This window comes from Neolamprologus multifasciatus, chromosome 1, assembly GCF_963576455.1.
Source record: "Neolamprologus multifasciatus chromosome 1, fNeoMul1.2, whole genome shotgun sequence".
Classification (NCBI taxonomy): Eukaryota; Metazoa; Chordata; class Actinopteri; order Cichliformes; family Cichlidae; genus Neolamprologus; species Neolamprologus multifasciatus.
Window position 1 is genome coordinate 35,813,589 of NC_140439.1, and position 21,642 is coordinate 35,835,230.

Genomic DNA, 21,642 nt, shown 5'->3' on the forward strand with positions numbered 1-21,642 from the left:
GTTTGAATGATCCAATTCAATTCAATTCAATTTTATTTATATAGCGCCAAATCACAACAAAATTCGCCTCAAGGCGCTTCATAGATACAGAGAAAAACCCAACAATCATATGACCCCCTATGAGAAAGCACATTGGCGACAGTGGGAAGGAAAAACTCCCTTTTAACAGGAAGAAACCTCCGGCAGAACCAGGCTCAGGGAGGGGCGGCCATCCTGTCTTCCGAGAAGGAAGACAGGATAAAGACATGCTGTGGAAGAGAGACAGAGATTAATAACAGATATGATTCAATACAGAGAGGTCTGTTAATACATAGTGAGTGAGAAAGGTGACTGGAAAGGAAAAACTCAATGCATCATGGGAATCCCCCGGCAGCCTACGTCTATTGCAGCATAACTAAGGGAGGATTCAGGGTCACCTGGTCCAGCCCTAACTATATGCTTTAGCAAAAAGGAAAGTTTGAAGTCTAATCTTGAAAGTAGTGTCTGTCTCCCGAATCCAAACTGGAAGCTGGTTCCACAGAAGAGGGGCCTGAAAACTGAAGGCTCTCCCTCCCATTCTACTTTTAAATACTCTAGGAACAACAAGTAGGCCTGCAGAGCGAGAGCGAAGTGCTCTAATAGGGTGATATGGTACTACAAGGTCATTAAGATAAGATGGGGCCTGATTATTTAAGACCTTGTATGTGAGGAGCAGGATTTTGAATTCAATTCTGGATTAAACAGGAAGCCAATGAAGGGAAGCCAAAACAGGAGAAATCTACTCTCTCTTTCTAGTCCCTGTCAGGACTCTTGCTGCAGCATGAATGATGAGAACAGTAATATAACAGTAAAAACAGTTATAAAAGTTTCCTCAGTGTATTGATTGCTTGACTTTTACTTGCTCATGGTGAGTGTATGTACTTATTACCACAACTGTAAATTTGTTCCCCTTGTGGTTAGAAATCTAGGCCCTCTTGCTTCTTATATTAAATCATCCATTAGGAATCTTGGTGTTACATTTGATCCAGCTCTGACGCTGGACACACACGTCAAATCTTTGGTTTGCTCTTGTTTTTACCATTTAAGAAATATCGCTGAGTCCCATTGTGTCACGTTCCAAATTGGAAATGATTATTCATGCTTTTGTTTCATCTCGCTTAGATATTGTAATTCCTTGTTTACTTGCTTAAGTAATGTCTCCCTGGAACGACTGCAGGGTGTTCAGAATGCTGCGGCTAGGCTTCTGATAAAGCATCACAAATACTCCCATGCCACTCCCCTGCTGATTCAACTGCATTGGCTCCCTGTCAAGTTCAGGGTCCAATTTAAGGTCATAATCATGACTTATAGGGTCCTGCACGGTGTAGCTCCAACTTACTTAAGTGATCTTCTTCTTTCCTATCACCCCAGCAGGTCCCTGACGTCTTGTGACCAGGGGTTGCTGGCTGTCCCGCATACAAGGTTAAAAACAAAAGGTGACAGAGCGTTTGTATCAGCAGACTCTGGAACTCGCTCCCTTTGAGTTTGAGATCTGTGGACTCAGTCATGTCTTTTAAAAAGCAGTTAAAACTGTTTAAACTCGCTTTTGGTTGATTTTGTTTTGTTTTAGATTTTAATGTCTGTTTTCTGCCTCTGTAAAGCACTTTGTGATTTTATCTTGAAAGGTGCTATATAAATAAGATTTTATTTATTTATTTACTCCCTGCAACACAGCTTACAGTAAAAACCGCTTGAAAGAGAATTTGAATTTACCACATGTGCTAATTTGTATGTTCTGACATTCAAATTCTGAACAAGTAGTTCTTTATTGACAAACTCTGTGCAAAGTGTTTGGAAACATTACTATGTAAAGACCTCTAGCTAACAGTTAATTAACCTGAGCTGCATTATCCTGCAATATCAAGCACTGCATAAATAACATATTCTTAAAACATTATTTAGCAACAAAAAATCAAGACCCTATAAACCCTTACGTTTGGATTTAGAAGCAGTTAAAGGGTTTATTGTTAAACCAGGTTTATTGTCTTCTTTCTATTGTAGTCGATTATCTTGTTTTCATCATAAAAAAACAATAAACTAATACCTTAAATGCATTGTCTGCAAAATAAATGCTTGTCATCATCCATAGCTTTCATTAGCAGAAATTAATGCAATTTAGAGTTAGGCCTTTGTCATTTATCAAATGAATACATTAATCCTTCTATTCTCCTCGGATATTACTAACATATTTTACAATATTTTCCTCCAGAATCAGTGTTTGTGTCGTGCTCTTTGTTTATTTATTGAATACATAAATAGCCCCTTGATAATGACACTCCAGGGTTATCCAGGCTTACAACGGGCAATGGCAGAGTTGAGCTGAGTTTCGTTTTTTTGTTTGTTTGTTTTCACCAAAGCCATTATGTGGCTATGACCTTTGGCCAGGTTGTCTCATTATAGTCTAGCACCATTTGTTGTTTTTTGTCTTCCCTGGTGCTCAGGGCAGCATCTTTGTGCTGAGCAGCAGGACATTGTTCCTTTCCTTGGGGCAATAGGAGACTAGAGTTGCTTTTTCAGTGAAGGAAAACACTAAAGATGTTACCTTCCTGTTCTTGACAGCAAGACGTTCAGAAGAAAGCTCCGGCTTCTCACTGTCCCCAACTTGGTAACTTTCCTTTTGAGCAATTCTTCATCCAAGGCACAAGATGTGAAAAACAATTAGCATGTGATGTTATGCCCATGCAGGCCTTCAGCCATGTCAAGTACCATTTTTTGCCCTGTTTTTTCTGGTTCTTCACCAGGGCATTCGCCTCTGTAAACTTGCATATGCAAGGCAAAGCTACTGTGCATCACATGCTGATCAAATGGCCCCTTTTTTGTCCCATTTGGTTCTTTAGCCATCAGAATTGTTTCCCGAAGGCCAAGCAAAGATACCCAACGGATTTACTTGGCCTTGCCATATTGGTTCATTTGATCAGCCTTTGTTATTTTTTATTTTATTTTAGTTTTAGTTGTTACAGACATGGTGGGGGGATAGGAAAGGGAGAAAGAAAGAGGAAGGAAAAGAAAAACAGAGGAAGAGCGACAGTGAGAAAGGACACTTAAAATGAAAGAAAAAAACTCTCCTGGATCACGTGTTGAGAGAAAAAGAAAGAAAAAAGAGAAAACAAGCAAAAAAAGGAGAGGAACATAATAAACACAACACCATCACATTAATTTAATGTGTGTAAATAACAGTAAATACTAAATATTAAACGTTGTTGTGCAGCATGCAATGTGCTTTGAGTCCCCCCGCACAAACACATCCTCCAACCACACACACTCATACTTTGTTTGCAGTTTATTTCACACCTCAAACATTTACTGAAGGCATCAGCCACTGGCAAGTAGTGTGGTGTCCATACCTTGGACACTTTTACAAGCAGACCGACCCCGGTTCTCCAGCAGCAGGAAAGCCCTGAATCCCAGACCCCAATCAGCCAACACCTCTTTCCAGCCCCTCCGCCATGATGGCTAACAGAGAACCGGGGTATGAGAAGTCTCCATACCTCCCTCGGCCCGCTGATTCAATTCAATTCAATTCAATTCAATTTTATTTATATAGTGCCAAATCACAACAAAAGTCGCCTCAAGGCGCCTTGAGGCGACTTTTGTTGGACTTGTTGGACTGTTCTGGACTGTTTGTTTTTGTTCTGGACTGGACTCATAACTCAGACGCCCTCTACAGGAAAGGGCAGAGCAGGCTGTACCTGCTGCGGAGGCTCAGGTCTTTGGGAGTGAAGGGCCGACTCCTGAAAACCTTCTATGACTCTGTGGTGGCCTCTGCTATCTTTTACAGTGTGGTCTGCTGGGGCGGCAGCATCTCTGCTGGGGACAGGAAGAGACTGAACAGGCTGATCAGAAGGGCCAGCTCTGTTCTGCCCTCTGGACCCAGTGGAGGTGGTGAGTGACAGGAGAATGGCAGCTAAGCTGTCATCACTGTTGGACAACATCTCCCACTCCATGCAGGAGACTCTGACAGCACTGAGCAGCTCCTTCAGTGGGAGACTGCGGCACCCACGGTGTGGGACTGAGAGATTTCGCAGGTCTTTCCTCCCCACTGCTGTCAGACTCCACAACAAAGACTTCAACTGATCAAACACACACATCCACAAATGTGCAATAACACTAATGTGCAATAATCTTTTCTGGCATCGTTGTATTTTTACTCAGTTGTATATAGCATTTGTATTCTATTTTTATCTTATTGTATATTTTATTCTATTTTATTCTACTGTATATAGTATTTTATTTTATTCTATTCTGTACAGTTGTGTACTGTATTTATTCTTATTGTATTCTAATTTTTACTTCATAACTTTTGCACTGTCCACTTCCTGCTGTGACAAAACAAATTTCCCACATGTGGGACTAATAAAGGTTATCTTATCTTATCTTATCTTAAGGCGCTTCATAGATACAGAGAAAATCCCAACAATCATATGACCCCCTATGAGCAAAAAATTTGGTGACAGTGGGAAGGAAAAACTCCCTTTTAACAGGAAGAAACCTCCGGCAGAACCAGGCTCAGGGAGGGGCGGGGCCATCTGCTGCGACCGGTTGGGGTGAGAGAAGGAAGACAGGATAAAGAGAGACAGAGGTTAATAACAGATATGATTCAATGCAGAGAGGTCTATTAAAACATAGTGAGTGGGAAAGGTGACTGGAAAGGAAAAACTCAATGCATCATGGGAATCCCCGGCAGCCTACGTCTATTGCAGCACAACTAAGGCTGATGTGTAGTGTTGCTGCATGTTGTTCTAAACTGCATTTAAAACACAGCAGGGCATGGTGCTTCCAAATGGCCCATTTTTTGATGACATATTTGGCAGGTTTGGATTCTCTCTCTCTCTCTGTCACACACACACACACACACACACACGCACGCACACACAGGAAGGCAGCTATTACTGCTATTATTGACACCACAGTCTTTACTGATTCACAATGTTTAATATAAAGCAGTCCAAGTACAATAGAGCATAATAATGTTCTTCATGCAGTCAACATAGCAGCCTCTTAAAACACTCAACTAATGCCAGATGAGTTTCATTTAAATCCCAGATTGATATGCAAATGAGTATGTGACAAAAGAGCAATTTTCTGTTGTTATACCTCTGAGCTCTGAAAGCAGGTGCAGTAGAAACACTTCATCTATCATCTGTCTTATTCTGGCCTTCCTTTCCCACATGACTATTTCAATTTTCACTCTCAGAAGTGCTCCAACAGTTAAAAAGGTTCAAATGCGTTATCATCATATGTTACATGCTCTGGTGGAAATATAAACCCTTTGCCACAAAGACTCTGTCTATTCTAATAACAAGAAAACATCAAAACTAAAGTGGAGCTGTTAAAATCTTCACACTTCATGCTTTCATATACATTGCTTGGTCTCAGTTGCTCTCTTACCTGATGCATTGTTGTATACATGAACTTAATAAAAAATAATTTTTCAATGTTATACATTCCAACAGGACACACATGGGCACTTCTTGAGGTATTGGTAGTTGTGTGTAAGCTGGGTGCTTTTGCTATGATTTTCATTGCTTGTCTTAGTAACGGAGGTTTTAGCCTTTCTCGTTGACATCATAAACCACAGGAAGATGAAGAAACCTGCATGACACAAAGAAGAGAGAGAGGAAAGCAAATGTTTAGACTGTATACAAGAGATGCAATGAGGATTCACATTTGAAAATGAAAGCAGTAAATGAACTATGTGTCAGGATCTGCAGGATGGAGAGGTGATTAGAGAAGTGGAGACAGCTGGGGAGAACAAGACATGGCTGAACAGAATCATAACAGACCAGAACAGAAGAAAAACTCAAGACAATTGCATGAATGGAATAAATACAATGTGCTCAACACAGTAGTTATGGGAGGTTCGGCTCCTTTCAAGGAGCTGGCTCTTGTGGCTCTCAAATGGCTCTTAGTTTATTATCATCTGTGGCCTCATATTTTAACCTTATTTGGTAAATATGAATGTTTTGCATTTAGTGTTTTTTGTGCAAATCCTTATATTTGCCTAATATTGTGTATTTATTCTGTTACAAAAGCAGGCATTCTCACTTTTGTCTGGTATTTTAATCCAACTTTTTATTTTAACACAAAAACAAAACACTGCAAACAAATCCACAGAACAGAAACAGAACCACACTCAGTAGCCAAACAGTATGTCCTCAGTGCAGGTTGACATTCAGAAATATCTAATCCTGAATCCTGAAATGCTGATACTTCATTACCAGCATTTCATGTTGCAGAATAAATTCCCATACAAATCAATATCAATATATCAATATCCAATTTGATTAAACTTTTTTTAATGTCTTTTTTTTTAATTTTTTAATCATAAATATGAGATACAGACAAAAGTAAACTCGGCAATTAGCGGGATAGTCGACAATACCCTGTTAATAGAAACTACAATCGCCTTCCGCCTCTCATTCATGTGCGTGCTACGGCTCCGCAAGAGTGTGAGCCAATGAGAAACCTGAGGCACAAAACATTAGACCAATCTTGATTTTGTTCACAGATCATAACTTCATTTACGTTCAGCATAGAAATTATGCTGTGTGCGATGTTTGTGGGAAGACAGTTAAATACTGTGGCAACACAACAAACCTCGTTTAAAAGAAAAGTGGGGAGCCATCTCCCACTCAATGGGAGTCTGATGCTTTTGCTCATGACACATCACCACCGTCCAGGCCTCTAAAATCATCCCAGATTACCAGCTGGATCAAATCTGAGATTTGACCTGCAAGGTTACTCAGGTTTTTCATATCAGCGTGAGCAGGGAAGACACTTGGACATCAGGGCAGTGAGGCTGGACGAGACCCCTCACCATTCCTAGGCTCCATCTGAATTTTGTATTGCCTGCTGGGTAAGACTCATGGACCAGAGATTGGAACTTTTTTAAGAGAGCTAAACCACAGTTCCTGTATATGGCCTGCATATCAGTAGCTGTAGTTTATGTTTGTTTTTAAGTTCAATGACAACTCTAATGGCCACCTAAAAGAGTATTTCCCTTACAAAATGATATGAAAAATATTTTTATTCAATTTATTTCAAAAGAACGTAAGAAAAGTAAGAAAGTACAAAATTTCAAAAGTTAGGTGCGTTTGGACTAATATCAGCACAGAACTGAGCTTAACAAACAAAAAAGATTATACAGACCATGAAGTGAGTTCAGGATGCAGAAGAGGTAGAGGCCAACAATGGTCAGATGGCCAAAAGAGAAGAAGACCAGGCCCCAGGTAATGCCGAGAAGAGTCATGACTCCCAGCAGGGTACAAATATCTTTCTTTGCTCTGTCACGGTTACTCTGCCCAAACTGATTGGCCAAATATGAAATGACAAAGGAGATAATATACAATCTAAAACAGATAAAAGAGTCCATTTTTACTCATTTTTAATAATGGGTATGTGTTTTTTTTTCATTGTTGTTGTTTTTTTTTTTGTTTTTTTTTTAAATAAATGACCACAAAATATAATGCATTGCTCAAAATAATTAGAGGAACAATACACCGCAAACATTTGGAAAAAAAATCAATGCTGATGTGGACTAGTTAATGTGTTAGGAGAAAGGATGCCATGTTGTTGGGATAAAAATAATACTATCAACCTACACTGGTCTGAATTCACAGAGAGCCCAAAACTTAAAGGGAAAAAATGATGCCACAGGCTGGTTCATTTTGCTGAACTTTCATTGCTGCAACTTAAAATGGTATTCAGTAGTTCGTAGGGTCCTGTGTGCTTGTACGTATGTCTGGCAACATTGTGGCATGCTCCTAATGAGACGATGGATGGTGTCTTTCAGGATCTCCTCACAGATCTGCACTAAGGCATCACTGAGCTGCCGGACAGTTTAGCTGCAACTTGGCAGCATCGGATGGACCAAAACATAATGTCCCAGAGGTGTGCTGTTGGATTTAGGTCAGATAAGTGTGGAGGGCAGTGAATGTTATCAGTTCCTTCATCCTCAGGAACAGCCTGCATACTTTCACCGCATTGTCATGTACCCGGAGAAGCCCAGGACCCACTTGTCCAGTTTAGGGTCTGACAAGGATTTTATCCTAATACCTAATGGCAGTCAGGGTTCCTGTTGTTAATTTCATTAATATCAAAGCAGCTGAAACTGAGTAACACTCCCTCTGCTACTTAACTGACCTGGGATATTGATCTGAAGTTCACTTCATCAAGTTAAATCTCCTAATTAAAAAGTGTTCCTTTAATTTTTGATAACCCATCATACAGTTTATCCTTTAATAGGAACAATTAATGTTAAACAAAAATGAACAATAATGATGACTAGAGGTATTCCATCGTGTTCTTGTTATGTAAAACTCCCAGCTGATAAGACTAATTTAGTTATTTAGTTATACTAGTTATTTGAGTTTTCACAGGACATATTGACAGAGAAAACTTCAATTTTAATAGCAATACAAAACTGCCCGTACCTCTGTGCTTTTGCGTAGAACCCAAACACATCTGATTGTCGCTCCAAACATGAACATGTTAAAGAGGAACACCAAGCTGAATAGTCCCACTGTAGTCCCCATCTTTACATTGTTATTGGTTATATAGCATCTAAAAGAAAGGGAATGCACATAATACATGTTTCGGTCTCTCAGACTGTGAAATTTAAAAGTACATTCTGTACTCCATAGAGATTGCAGATTTCTAGATACATGTGATTAAATATATCAGAAACTACTCAGTATCTCAGCTTTGTCAAATTAGATGCTTGGTGAAACTGAGTTTGGTGCCCATATACCAACATTTATGAGTAAATATGAATTACATTGCCCTTTTGGTGGAGTTAGATGTGTCCAGAGAGACAAGACCATAAAAGCCTCTGTTTATGATCACCACCCCTGACACAATGACTGCAGGAACACCTGAAACACAAGAACTGAACACTTATTCAAATTATGATAATAACAGCTTCATGCTTAAATTATTCCACTCACCCCATCCGACCACGCTGAGTTTGAGCAGATATCGCTTGATGTAGATGTTGAAGACTTTGACTAAGAGAAGGTAGAGGTGGAATCCCTCCAAGGCCATCCAGAAGAAAGTGGCCAATAGAGAGTAGTGAAGGGCAAGAGCCATGTATAAACAGACCCCAGTGGAGGACACTGCTGCTACTGTGGAACTTAGCAGGAAGTGCAGGTTGAGGAGGATCAGTGCAATCACGAGGTTGATGTGGACCCTCATAGAAACATCTTCTCTGACTTTTCTGGAGAAGGAGACGTGATTCATGGTAAGTGACAACTTTCATGTAGATTATTTGGTCAAATTCTGTTTGAAATAAAATTGTCACCATAGCAGGGGGAATTGGGCCTATCCCAGCTACGATAGGGTGAGAGGGAGAGTACACCCTGGTCAGGTCAGCAGTCTGTCACAGAGCTAACACATAGAGACAGGCAGCTATTCGCACTCACATTCACAACTATGGGCGTTGTAGGATGATCAATTAACACAACACCACTATCTGAATGTCTTTGGACTGTGGGAGGAAGCTTTAGTACCCGGAGAGAACCCACGCAAACATGTGGAGAACTTGCAAACTCCATCTGGAAAGGCCTCTGTCAGGTGGTTTAATTGGACTGAGGACCTTCTTGCTGTGAGGCAAAAGTCCTAATCACCGCGCCACTGTGCTGCCAAGAATGTCATCAAGGAGAAAAATAATTACCTATTTGTGATGAAGAGCAAAACAGCGATGACCAGGGTAAAAAGAGAGAGACTGCAGCCAATCAGAGTGATGTATGTTAAAATCTCCTGGTCTTTAGGTGATGGGAAAGCAGGAACCTGTGGAGAAAACCCACGTTCACATTATTTTGCAGCATCCCCATTATGAGTTGAAATGAAAACCAAAAAGAGACAAAAACAATAAAGAGCTGATGTAGATTGGATGGGGACAAATCAATGAACCAATAAACAGTTGGTGAGAATATTTGCACTAACAGAGCAACAAAGGACAATTTTAGTAAGAGACGACAATTATAAGTCACGTAAACTGGACAAAGGCATCTTTCTATTTTAACATAGAGTAACATTTTGAGCATGCACTGACATCAGCAGCATGAAAATCTTGGGCCACCACCTATTTCTTTATATTTAGCTTCTAAGGAGACCGACTTTCTTATATATTTTTAATTAAATTGTATCTTTGTTACTAGCACCTTGTTGCAAAAGCACATAATTCATTCCTAACTCTTTAGTTAAACCTATGGCAAATGTAACACAGGTTTAAGGGCACTGAATAGTATATTTACACCAACAAACTGATCCCAAGCTATTAGCAAAAAAATGGCATATTTCAGCATGGTGTGGTGCATTCTTAAAAGAGGAAATTGGACTAAAGAAGTGGCAGGCCAGTATCTGAAAATAATGTCCTTAAGAAGTAGGACAAAAAAGAGGAAGGACCTGACACAGGACAGGACAGATGCTTCTTGCCCTTCAGGCGATCCTTCAGTTTACAAAAGTGTCATAAGAAATGTTGTGAGTGGACAGAAGCCATTCCTGAGAAAAGGCTGGTGTATGTTGAATTACATAAGAACTATACTAAAAATCAGTGTCAACATGGCTTATGGAGTGATGACATTTTTTGGCTCAATTGTTTTTTAAGTGTAGGAGGTCAGGAAAGAGGTACAGTTAGCTGAGTGCCTGCAGCTAACTGTACGATACGGTGGGAGCTCTGTCACGTTGACATTTCAGCTACTGGTGTTGTGAATCTTATCAAAGTTGATGTTATTATGAACACAGTAAAGGTACTCTCAGATTTTGGTCAGTCATGCAATACCATCTGTTGACTGTTTAATATTTCAGCATGAACTCCAAGATACTATAACTACACCAGAGTACCTGGATAAAAAATAAACACACAACATTATTGAAGCATTATTATGGGATCGTCCTGACAGAGAGTCGACATTAAAAAATAAAGTATTGATGCATGCTCAATCATCCAGGAAAGTAAATCCCAAAAGGTTGATTCTGTTCATCTGGACGTAGTGTTTTTAGTGGAAGGAAAAAGAAATCTCCCAGTAAAAACGCTGCGTACAGATGAACAAAATCAACCTTTTGGGATACAAAAAACAGCTTTGAATGTCCTTCAAGAAACTATTCTTTGAAAACTTGAAAACTGCTTAAAGGAATTACTAGAAAGTTTGACGTGAGTTTAGGCTGAAGGCATAGCAAATATTAACCGTCAGACTCTTAAGAATACAAACGCAGTTGTTATATAAAGAAATGGCGGGTGGCTCAAGGCTTTGACACAGAACTGTGTATTATTATTGTCATTATTAGCAGTAGCAGTAGTTATGGTAGTATTTCAGTAGAACTACACTTAAGCTCCACAGTTTTTTGACAAGTTGAATAAAAACTTTAAAGAAGTGGTAATTTCTTTTATGGAATGTTTGCGTTGATATGTTTGTTATATTTGTGACAGTGTCAGTGTAATTCATGATAAGAAATAAATATTCCTTTAGGTTTATTTGTGTTTTACTTCTATTTTTTTTTATTATATAAATATGGTTTTTGGAAAACGTTTTAGCGTAGATGGGCCAGGAACCATACAGGGCAAGTTTGGTGACCTCGATCTACAACATAAAATGTAAAGAAAAGAGAGAGTATGCACATCACTAAATTAAAAATCCCGTAACACTCTTAAAAACACTTGAGGGTTGAAATGTTGACTTTCGAAGTTTTTCAGTAAATGCCCTATAAAGGATTAAAATAATCAAAGTTAGCTTTATTTAGGACCGGACTTCTTATGATGGTTAAACTTGGGAACAGATTAAATTCAGTGAATGTCTTCACAAAGACAGAGAAACACATCTGTGTTTTTATATTTGCCTCTCCCACACACACACACACACACACACACACACACAGCGTCACTACTGAGGAAAAAATAACACAACTTTTTTACCAAAGCATGAGAAACACATAGTCAAACTATATCAAACTCAGCATGAACCTGCTGGATTGTTAGTAACCCACCTGCCAACTGTGAAGCAGATCAGAAAATGGTTGTTAAGATAAATGAAGAGAGATTTCATATTTTATTACTGAGGTGTTTGTCAATATTTTGTTGATGACGTTGAACGTTGAAAAAGTTCACTCCTACCATGAGCACAGCAAAGTATGTGAGATGGTCACAGGAACAGGTGACATTATTCTGACCACGTGTCCATAGGGTAATGCAGCCATTCTCACTAAAATCTGATAAGTCAAACAAAGAGATCAGTTATGCATACGATGCTTTTACATCCAAGTCAGATCAGCTCACCATTGTAATCTTGAAAAAACACACAAACAACAATTACTCCGGTTTATAAAATAAAGATTTATGTTAGACACTAATGTTGATGTGAAGCTTGGTTACTCACTGCGTGTTGTGAAGTTAAAGAAGTGGCACGAGGGTTTCTGGGTTTCCTGTGTCACAGAAATATTACACGCTTACATGTTTTTACTATGCATACCTAATTTTTGAGAATTTGTTGAACAAAATATAAAATATATTCAATAATATAATGTTAACAGGCAAAAGTAGAGTAAATGATAAAATTCAGAAGCATTTACATTTATTTCCTTGGTAAGATTGATGGTGATGTTGACACGCTGCTGTAGTCCTGATATGCTCTTGTCCTCCACACTCAGGCCAACCAGTAATCGATCATACACTTCATATGGGGATCCTAAAATACTCTACAATATGATACAAATTCATCAGTTGGTTTTCACAGGAAAGATTTATGTAAGCTTTGTTGTCTATTCTGAAATACAGGGTGGGCCATTTATATGGATACACCGTAATAACATGGGAATGGTTGGTGATATTAAAGTCCTGTTTGTGGCACATTAGTATATGTGAGGGGGCAAACTCCTCAAGATGGGTGGTGACCATGGTGGCCATTTAGAAGTCGGCCATCTTGGATACAACTTTTGTTTTTTCAATAGGAAGAGGGCCATGTGACACATCAAACTTATTGGTAATGTCACAAGAAAAACAATGGTGTGCTTGGTTTCAACGTAACTTTATTCGTTCATGAGTTATTTACAAGTTTCTCTTTGTTCACAGTCATTGACATGTCAAAGAAGTTAACACGTGAGGAGCGGATCAAAATTGTGTTGATATCTGGTGAACGCAGTAACCGGGTCATTGCAGCAGATTTCAATGCAAGACACCCTACGAGACCACCCATCTCCCATGTTACAGTTAGCAAACTACTTGCTAACTTTTGTGAAACTGGTTCAGTGTTGGATTTACCAAAATGTGGACGCAAGAAAACTGTCACTAATGAAGAAACATCAGTGGCTGTCCTAGCTTCATTAAGCAGGAGCCCACAGCGTAACACTCGCCGCATGTCACTGGAGAGTGGCATTAGTCGAACATCCCTTCGGCGGATATTAGCTACTCACAAATGGCCCCCTTACAAACTCCACCCACTGCAGCATCTCAACGAGGACGACCCAGATCGGCGCACAGAATTTGCAGAATGGGCAAAACAAAAATTGGAACAGGACCCTCAGTTCACGCAGAAGATTTTGTTCAGTGATGAGGCAAACTTTTATGTGAATGGTGAAGTTAACAAACAAAACCACTGCTATTGGTCTAACACTAACACACATTGGATGGATCCCTCCAAGACTGTTGGAACAACAAAAGTGATGGTTTGGTGTGGTATATGGGGTACAACGATAGTGGGTCCATTCTTCATCAATGGAAACCTCAAGGCCACTGGATATTTGAAATTGCTACATGATGATGTGTTTCCCTCTTTGTGCACTGAAGCTGGCACGTTCTCTGAGTTTTTCCAGAAACATGGTGCACCACCACATTATGGGTGCCAGGTCTGAGCATTCCTAGATGAACAGTTTCCTGGAAAGTGGATTGGTCGTCGTGGGCCAGTTGAATGGCCCCCAAGGTCTCCCGATCTGACCCCCTTAGACTTTTATCTTTGGGGTCATCTGAAGGCAATTGTCTATGGTGTGAAGATACGAGATGTGCAGCACCTGAAACTACAGATACTGGATGCCTGTGCTGGCATTTCTCCTGCGGTGTTGCTATCAGTGTGTGAAGAGTGGGAGAAGAGGGTTGCATTGACAATCCAACACAATGAGCAGCACATTGAACACATTTTATAAGTGTTTAGAAACTTGTAAATAACTCATGAACGAATAAAGTTACGTTGAAACCAAGAACACCATTGTTTTTCTTGCGACATTACCAATAAGTTTGATGTGTCGCATGGCCCTCTTCCTATTGAAAAAGTTATATCCAAGATGGCCAACTTCTAAATGGCCACCATGGTCACCACCCATCTTGAGGAGTTCACTCCCTCACATATACTAATGTGCCACAAACAGGACTTTAATATCACCAACCATTCCCATTTTATTACGGCGTATCCATATAAATGGCCCACCCTGTACATTCATTATTATTTGCATCATATTTAATGGTGTTGTCGATTTTTCCCTAAAGAGCATCTATTTCTGCACAGTTGTTTGAATATGCCACTTCTTTGTTTGTAAAATATTACAGCCTGTGTGGAAGCTGAACTCTTAATATCTCCAAATGTCCAAAAAAAAAATGTAAAAAACAATGGCAAATTGACTGGTTCTTATATAGCACTTTTCTACTCTGAGTACTCAAAGTACTTTATATTCACACTTTCATTAATAATCAGTTTCATATTCCATTCACACACTTTATACAAGCACTTTTTTCTACGTAAGTGCTTCTTATCTAACTATCACACTCATTCATATTCCGATGGATACATCAGAGAGCAACTTGTGGTTAGTATGTGCCCAAGGACATTTGGCACACAGACTGGAGCAGACAGGGACTGAACCACCAACATCAAATTGGAGAGGTTCCCAAAGGTGTCTTTAAATTTATTAGCTCAGTATTAAAAGTTTATAAACTAATGCATTGCTACTCATCATCAGCATTTATAAAATACATAAATGACTGCACTCTTCTATCACTTGTGGTAAAAACATGGAGATATTCTTTAATACTTAAACATTAGCTCATTGAATCATAAGGTATGAAGCTAAGAACAAACATATCATTCCTCTAACAGTATCCATGATTTGCTAAATCATGCAGACAATAACATACTGGACATAAAATTGGAGTGGAGTCTTTCTTTAATCACTAAAAGAACTGTGTGTGAGTTAGTGCTTGCTGGGAGAATTGCTATTAAATAGCTTTAAATAATGTCATTATAAAATAATAATATAAGATTGAGGATACTGTGCACTTAAAGTCAGCATTTCCAGTGTATATGTCTAGTTCATATGGTCTGCAAACAAAGAAGTTTAATTACTATTGTAAAATCTATACACATGCGAAAAATCTAAATTTCATAAAACATAATCATCTCCCTGACCTGGTTTGTTTCAGGCCACTTGAGCTTGAGGAACACGATTGTGTTATTCTGTCCAGGATTCAGTTCTCTTGGCAGCTGAACGCTCACTGTGCTGCTGGGAAGAGGCTCGTATGATATGTTCTATATTATTGACACAATGCCAAAAACAAGAAGAAGAAACATTGCATGTGAATACTTGTAATAACACAATGAAATTCTCAACCAAGGCTGATGGATATGAGTTTTTTGTTGCAGAAAAACTAAAATAATGATCTGACAGTGATTATTCAGAAAATGATTAAATACATTTTAGCATCTAATCTTGAACTAGATGACGAATCAGTAAGATTCATAGTCTTTGAAGCAGCAGCAAAGTTTAATCCGTAAAGCAAATGTTGAGATATTTCATAGTATAAGTAATAATATACAACCTATATTGTTGCTTATGAAAAAAATAAACATGTACACTGTTTGTATCTTTTTGTTTTCCCAATGTAAAACACTCCATCTTGTTTTCTTTACAGTGTTAATAAATATTTTAATATAAAAAAAATCATCATTAGAGTTTTTTAAATACCTCATTATCACTCGCATAAATGTCAAGGCCGTGGAACATGTCATTGGGTTCATACAGGAGAGAAACAATATTGTCACAACTCGTTGCTAAATCGATCCCGTTTATTTTTTCTTCCTCCATAAAATCTTCGAGCTCCATGATCGCTCTTGTGAAAAAGGACAAGTAAATATTAGCATGCATCATTTTGATTCTTACAATAATTCTTATGGCATACTATAAACTATCTTAAATACCTTAAAAACTCAACTCTGTGTTGTACTCCTACATACATAAAACTCCAAACAATTGAAATAAAAAAAACTATGCTCTCATTCGGAATGAAAGTGTTTACTTGATAGCGCAATCAAGGCTTCCTTTTTCCAAAATGTTGTCTACACAGTTGATATAGCAGCAGGAATCACCTGTAAAATAGCACACACTTTCACATTTTCACTACATTCAAGTAATTAATTTAAACTTTGGTACATTTTTATTTACTGTATTACCCAAAAACAAAGATGTGTGGGTGAGACACTTCAAACTTAAAGCATAGAAACAAGCACTCTAGATCAATATTATAGGATCCAACCTTTATTCTGACACTGACTCTCGCAGGAATCTGGACCTCCTGAACTTAGACATTGCATTGTGTCGCAGTCTCTTGTTGAAGGAAGACATGCAGAGGGTTGGTGTGACACAAAAAACACCAGCCACCAGAGAAGCCAGCACTTCATCCTGTGAAGTTGACGGAGTTCATTTGAAACAGTATCTGTGCTTTACAACCATTAGCAGGCTGTATCAAGGAAGAAGTTCACCCTTCAAAGCAACTTTAACGTTTAGTAACTTAAGATATAGTAGAGCATAAGACTTTTGGATTAAACAGTCACATTTGTGTGAAGTCTGTGGGCTCTTAGAGCTCTTAAGTCTATGAAGGATGCAGATACTAATAGACTTTCTTAGATAAAAACACACTTAATCCTAATCAGTACTTTTTTTAAAATTATGTATTTACTTTATTTTATTTTCAATTGTTACAGACGAGACAGACATGACTGGGGGATAGGACAGGGAGAAAGAAAGAATGAAGAAAGAGAGAGAGAGAAAGAAAGACAAAATAGAGGGGAGAGGAGATGGTGAGAAAGGAGGGAAGAGAAAGAAAGAAAAAAGACAAGCAAACAAAAAAACACCTGGATCACCTGTCGAGAGAAGAAAAAAAAAATAGAAGAGAAAACAAACAAAAAAGAGCAACATAATAAATACAACACCATCACAATAAATTAGCTAACAGTAGATAACAGTAAATACTAAATATTACATGTTATTGTGCAGCACGCAAGATCGAGAGCGCACAATGTGCTTTGAGGTAGCAGCCAAGAAAGGTGTAGTTTGTGTCTGTGCACACCTGTGTGGATCAGCATGTTTGTATTCAAAAGGTTTCTCCATGTAACGATCTGCTAGGGAGTGTGGGGAGCCATAGTCCCGTCCCCCAGGGCATGAAGCAGGTATGGAGGAGATCCAGGCCCCAGACATCCAGAGGCCCCAGAGTACAAGGACCCAAGGAGGACCACCAAAGGGGCAACCGTGCTAGCCTCCTGGGAAGACCTCAGGAGAGCCCTAGACGAGGGGTCACCCAGCAGCCACGGACCAGAGGCCAGAGGGGGTTGCAGTGACGTGCGCACGGGCTCTGCCGGCAGCCAGCTGTGCCAGAGAGGACCGAGCCCCAGGCCCAGAGGCCAGAGGCCTGAGGGCGCCCCATCCCCCAGAAGGGGCCCAGCCAGGCCACAGGCGCCAGGCCCCGCCAAGCGGCCACCAGGAGTGAGCCAGTACATACATGAGCGCCCAGCCCCAGACACCAAGAACCACCAACGCACTGACGTCTGAGGGCATCAGCCACCGGCAGGGAGTGTGGTGAGGGGCGATAGGCCTCCATGGGGGAGTTCCCAGAGAGGTGGAGTCTAAGACCCGACCTGACATATAGACACAGACGAACAGGCGCAAGCAGACACAAACGTGCATTCCCACCCCCATATACACAAACAAATACTCGGCACTCACACTCCTCTGTCACACTAACTCTCTGCATACCATACTACCATCTTGTGCACTGTCTGGTGCTTTGACTGGTTGACCCCAGGTATTACCTTCACTACCTCATCTTCACTATTACACCTGTCTCCCTCTCATTCACACTGGTAGTCAGGACTTACACGCGTCCCTGTTGTAGTTTAAATAAACCACGGAAGTCTGTTTTGTAGCTGAAAAAACACAAACATTTATTCCCAGTGTGTCACAGATTTAGCTACACAAAACTCATGCTGAATGTCACTATAGTCTGCAAGACACAGTGTGTAAACTGTCTGACCACAGCTTGCACCACTGTTTGCACCACAGATACTTTGGGCCTCCACTAATACACTGTGCAGAAGTCTGATTATCCACGCGTTGAGCACTATTGCAGTGTATTAAAATTATGCTATGCACTATACTAATACTAAACCATAAAATATTACAAAATTATCCAGTATGAATTTAAAGTGGTTTAAAGTGGTGTGTGTGTGTGTGTGTGTGTGTGTGTGTGTGTGTGTGTGTGTGTGTGTGTGTGTGTAGGTGTGTGTGTGTGTGTGTGTGTGTACATGTATATCAAAAATAGTAAAGAACCAAATGATGACATTTGTCATGTTAATTTAAATTTTATATATTTTTTCCTACTGAGGAATCTTTCCACATCAGCTCTTCATATTTCAGTTTATATATTTTCTTACTGAGGGTTTCAAATATTTGGGTTAAAGAAAATCTAACCAGATTCTTACTTGGCCTCCAGTTACTCTGTGAGGAACCCTGGAGTTTTTTTTTTGACCAGGATATGTCCTTCAATGCACATATTAAACAAATATGTAGGAATGCTTTCTGCCATTTGCGCAATATCTCTAAAGTTAGAAATATCCTGTCTCAGAGTGACGCTGAAAAACTAGTTTATGCATTTAATGTAATTCATTATTATCAGGAAGTCCTAAAAACTCCCTGAAAAGCCTTCAGTTAATCCAAAATGCTGCAGCAAGAGTACTGACAGGGACTAGAACCAGGATTCGGGAGACAGATACTATCTCTATCTCGATAAAGCTTATAGTTAGGGCTGGATCAGGTGACCCTGAATCCTCCCTTAGTTATGCTGCAATAGGTGCAGGCTGCTGGGGGATTCCATGATACATTGAGTGTTTCTTCTTCAGTCACCTTCTTCACTCCCTATGTGTTAATAGACCTCTCTGCACTGAATCATACTTCTATCCTGTCTTCCTTCTCTCACCCCAACCGGTTGCAGCTGATGGCCCCGCCCCTCCCTGAGCCTGGTTCTGCCGGAGATTTCTTCCTGTTAAAAGGAAGTTTTTCCTTCCCACTGTTGCCAAAGTGCTTTCACAGGGGGTCATATGATTGTTGTATGTATTATTGTAGGGTCTACCTTACAATATAAAGCTCCTTGAGGCGACTGTTGTTGTGATTTGGCGCTGTATAAATAAAACTGAATTGAATTGAATTAAAAAAGTTTGAATTATTTTGAATGAATTGGACACAAAATTACATACATTAATCTTTACATTTTACATTGATTGAACACATAATATCCTTTAATTTAATATGAAGCCTTTATATGTGTTTCAGTGCTAGGGCAGCTGATCTCAGCACTGCTGATATTATCTCTGAATGCTTCATTGTCCAAGATTCATCATGACTGAACCAGAACTGGTAGCTCACACCATTATGTCATCTTTGCAGCTCTCCATTTAAAAAGCTCTCAAAAGGTAAAATATTTACTGGGTAATCTGTTAGTATACAAGAGTTTGTCCATAGACTGAAAAATGTAAAAGTAGATCATTAAACCCTGAAGAACCTGTCAGGAGAGAAGGGATAAGGCTTTATTTCATCTTTGAGGTATAAATGTCACATTTGGCATTTTGTGATGATTCTCTTTTTGTTTTATTATGGAGTAAGTTTTTAATAATTCTGGGTAAAAAAATTGTAATTAATTAACTCGGGGGCATTCTTCTATGGTCACATTCAAAAACATGTACAAACAGCCTGTCGTGAGTCAACAATCTGTGATGCACAACAGGATGTTATACATTATTTACCTATTATTTGCATATTGTTCCCAGAAAGATAAATATGGGAATCAGCAGACCTGTTTTCTCTACAATATCAATGTTATTGCTGTTAATAATCCTTCAGAAAATAATTTCTAAATAGTAATAGGGTCTAGAGTCTTAGTGGAAATACATGAGGTGATATTAGTGCAGAAGTACAACTACAACAAGACACTACAGAAAACGAACCTTCAAGTAAAACAGGAAATGGCCTAAAAATACAAATTTTAGACTGTGTACACTCAAAGCGCTTTAACATAACATGTCTCACGCACCCATTCATACAAGCCTTTTTTATATGCTTGAGTGCTTTCTATCTAGCAATCAAACACCAATGTATTCATCACAAAGCAACTTGTCCAAGGGTATTTGGTTTACAGTTTGTAGCAGTCAGGGGTTGAAACACCAACCTTCCAATCAGGACACGACCTGCCCTACCTCCTGAGCTGTTAATCACGAGGCACGGAAAGCATTTACATTTATATCTCTTCATATTACCAAGTAATAGTACAGTACATGAAGGTCTTTAACATAAAGACAGCCAAAGCTAGCCTACCTTTGCATGTTTGCATGAGTCCTTTTTATCTGAGCAGAATCAGGAGCACAGCTGAGGTGCCAGCAGGTAAAACACAAATGAGTAACTCTGAAAAGATATTTTTGCTCTCGTTAACATTTCATGTAAATTACTTTTTGGAAAAAAAAGAGGAAGCTTCGGCTGACAGAAAACTAAAAACATATTCATCTCATCTTCCATGGATACAACAGTGACCAGCAAATACAGGCTGACATTAAATTAGTGAAGTGTATTGCACTCAACACTGTATTTACATTATATTGAAACATTCGGCACCAAGTTTTCTTTTTAGATCATAATTTTCTTTTGATTTAATTTAAACCAATTTGTTATTAGAGGCCAAGTGTTGTATTTCACTGCTAGGAACCCCCAAAACAACAAATTGAACATAAATTATGAAATTTCGAGTTTTGTATGCAGTGTGATTTTCTTCCTGTTATCACAAGAAACAAAAAAGAAAGAAAGAAAAATATATCATCCTGTGCACTGGTTTATAATTTGCTGTTAAAACAATTATGAAAAAAAGAATTGTATTAATTTTATTTTTTATATTGGAAATGATGAATAAGAACAAAATGCCTGACTCTGATGGCAGGACAAAGAAAGATCTGTGAGATATATGAACCTGGTACTGTTATCATATAAACTTGAATTCAAGCCACCATCTCAAATCGCATGTAGATGTATAGACCAACAATACATTTAGTGACTGTGTGTTGTTGCTTTAGGCCTTGTGTCAGGCTGGTGACCTGTCCAGGGTGTACCTGGCCTCTCACCCTATGGTAGGTGGAATAGCCACCACATGACCCTGATGAGGACAAGCAGAAGAGAGTGGGAAGAGAGAGCACAAACATATTGTTTGCTCTCTGTCTGTGCTTTATGGACATCTTCACCTTTCTGCACTCCTTCCTGGTTTAAGAATGGTAGAATATTATTACTTCTTTTAGTTGAATAAATACCTACTGTATATCCAAAAATGATTTATTGTTA

General features: G+C 39.1%; 1 protein-coding gene across 1 annotated transcript; it reads right to left on the bottom strand.

Moving 5' to 3' along the window:
* Positions 1 to 4,860: 4,860 nt before the first annotated feature.
* On the bottom strand, positions 4,861 to 21,191 carry LOC146526182 (adhesion G-protein coupled receptor G5-like). Its single transcript, XM_085180444.1, has 14 exons — positions 20,635 to 21,191; positions 16,529 to 16,674; positions 16,292 to 16,361; positions 15,961 to 16,105; positions 15,405 to 15,524; positions 12,583 to 12,708; positions 12,390 to 12,435; positions 12,128 to 12,222; positions 9,689 to 9,804; positions 8,964 to 9,232; positions 8,795 to 8,891; positions 8,451 to 8,580; positions 7,168 to 7,324; positions 4,861 to 5,610 (listed from the first exon to the last, which is right to left on the bottom strand). Exons 1-14 carry the CDS (start codon positions 20,640 to 20,642, stop codon positions 5,456 to 5,458), a joined length of 1,680 nt encoding a protein of 559 aa, XP_085036570.1. The 5' UTR covers positions 20,643 to 21,191; the 3' UTR covers positions 4,861 to 5,455.
* Positions 21,192 to 21,642: the final 451 nt, after the last annotated feature.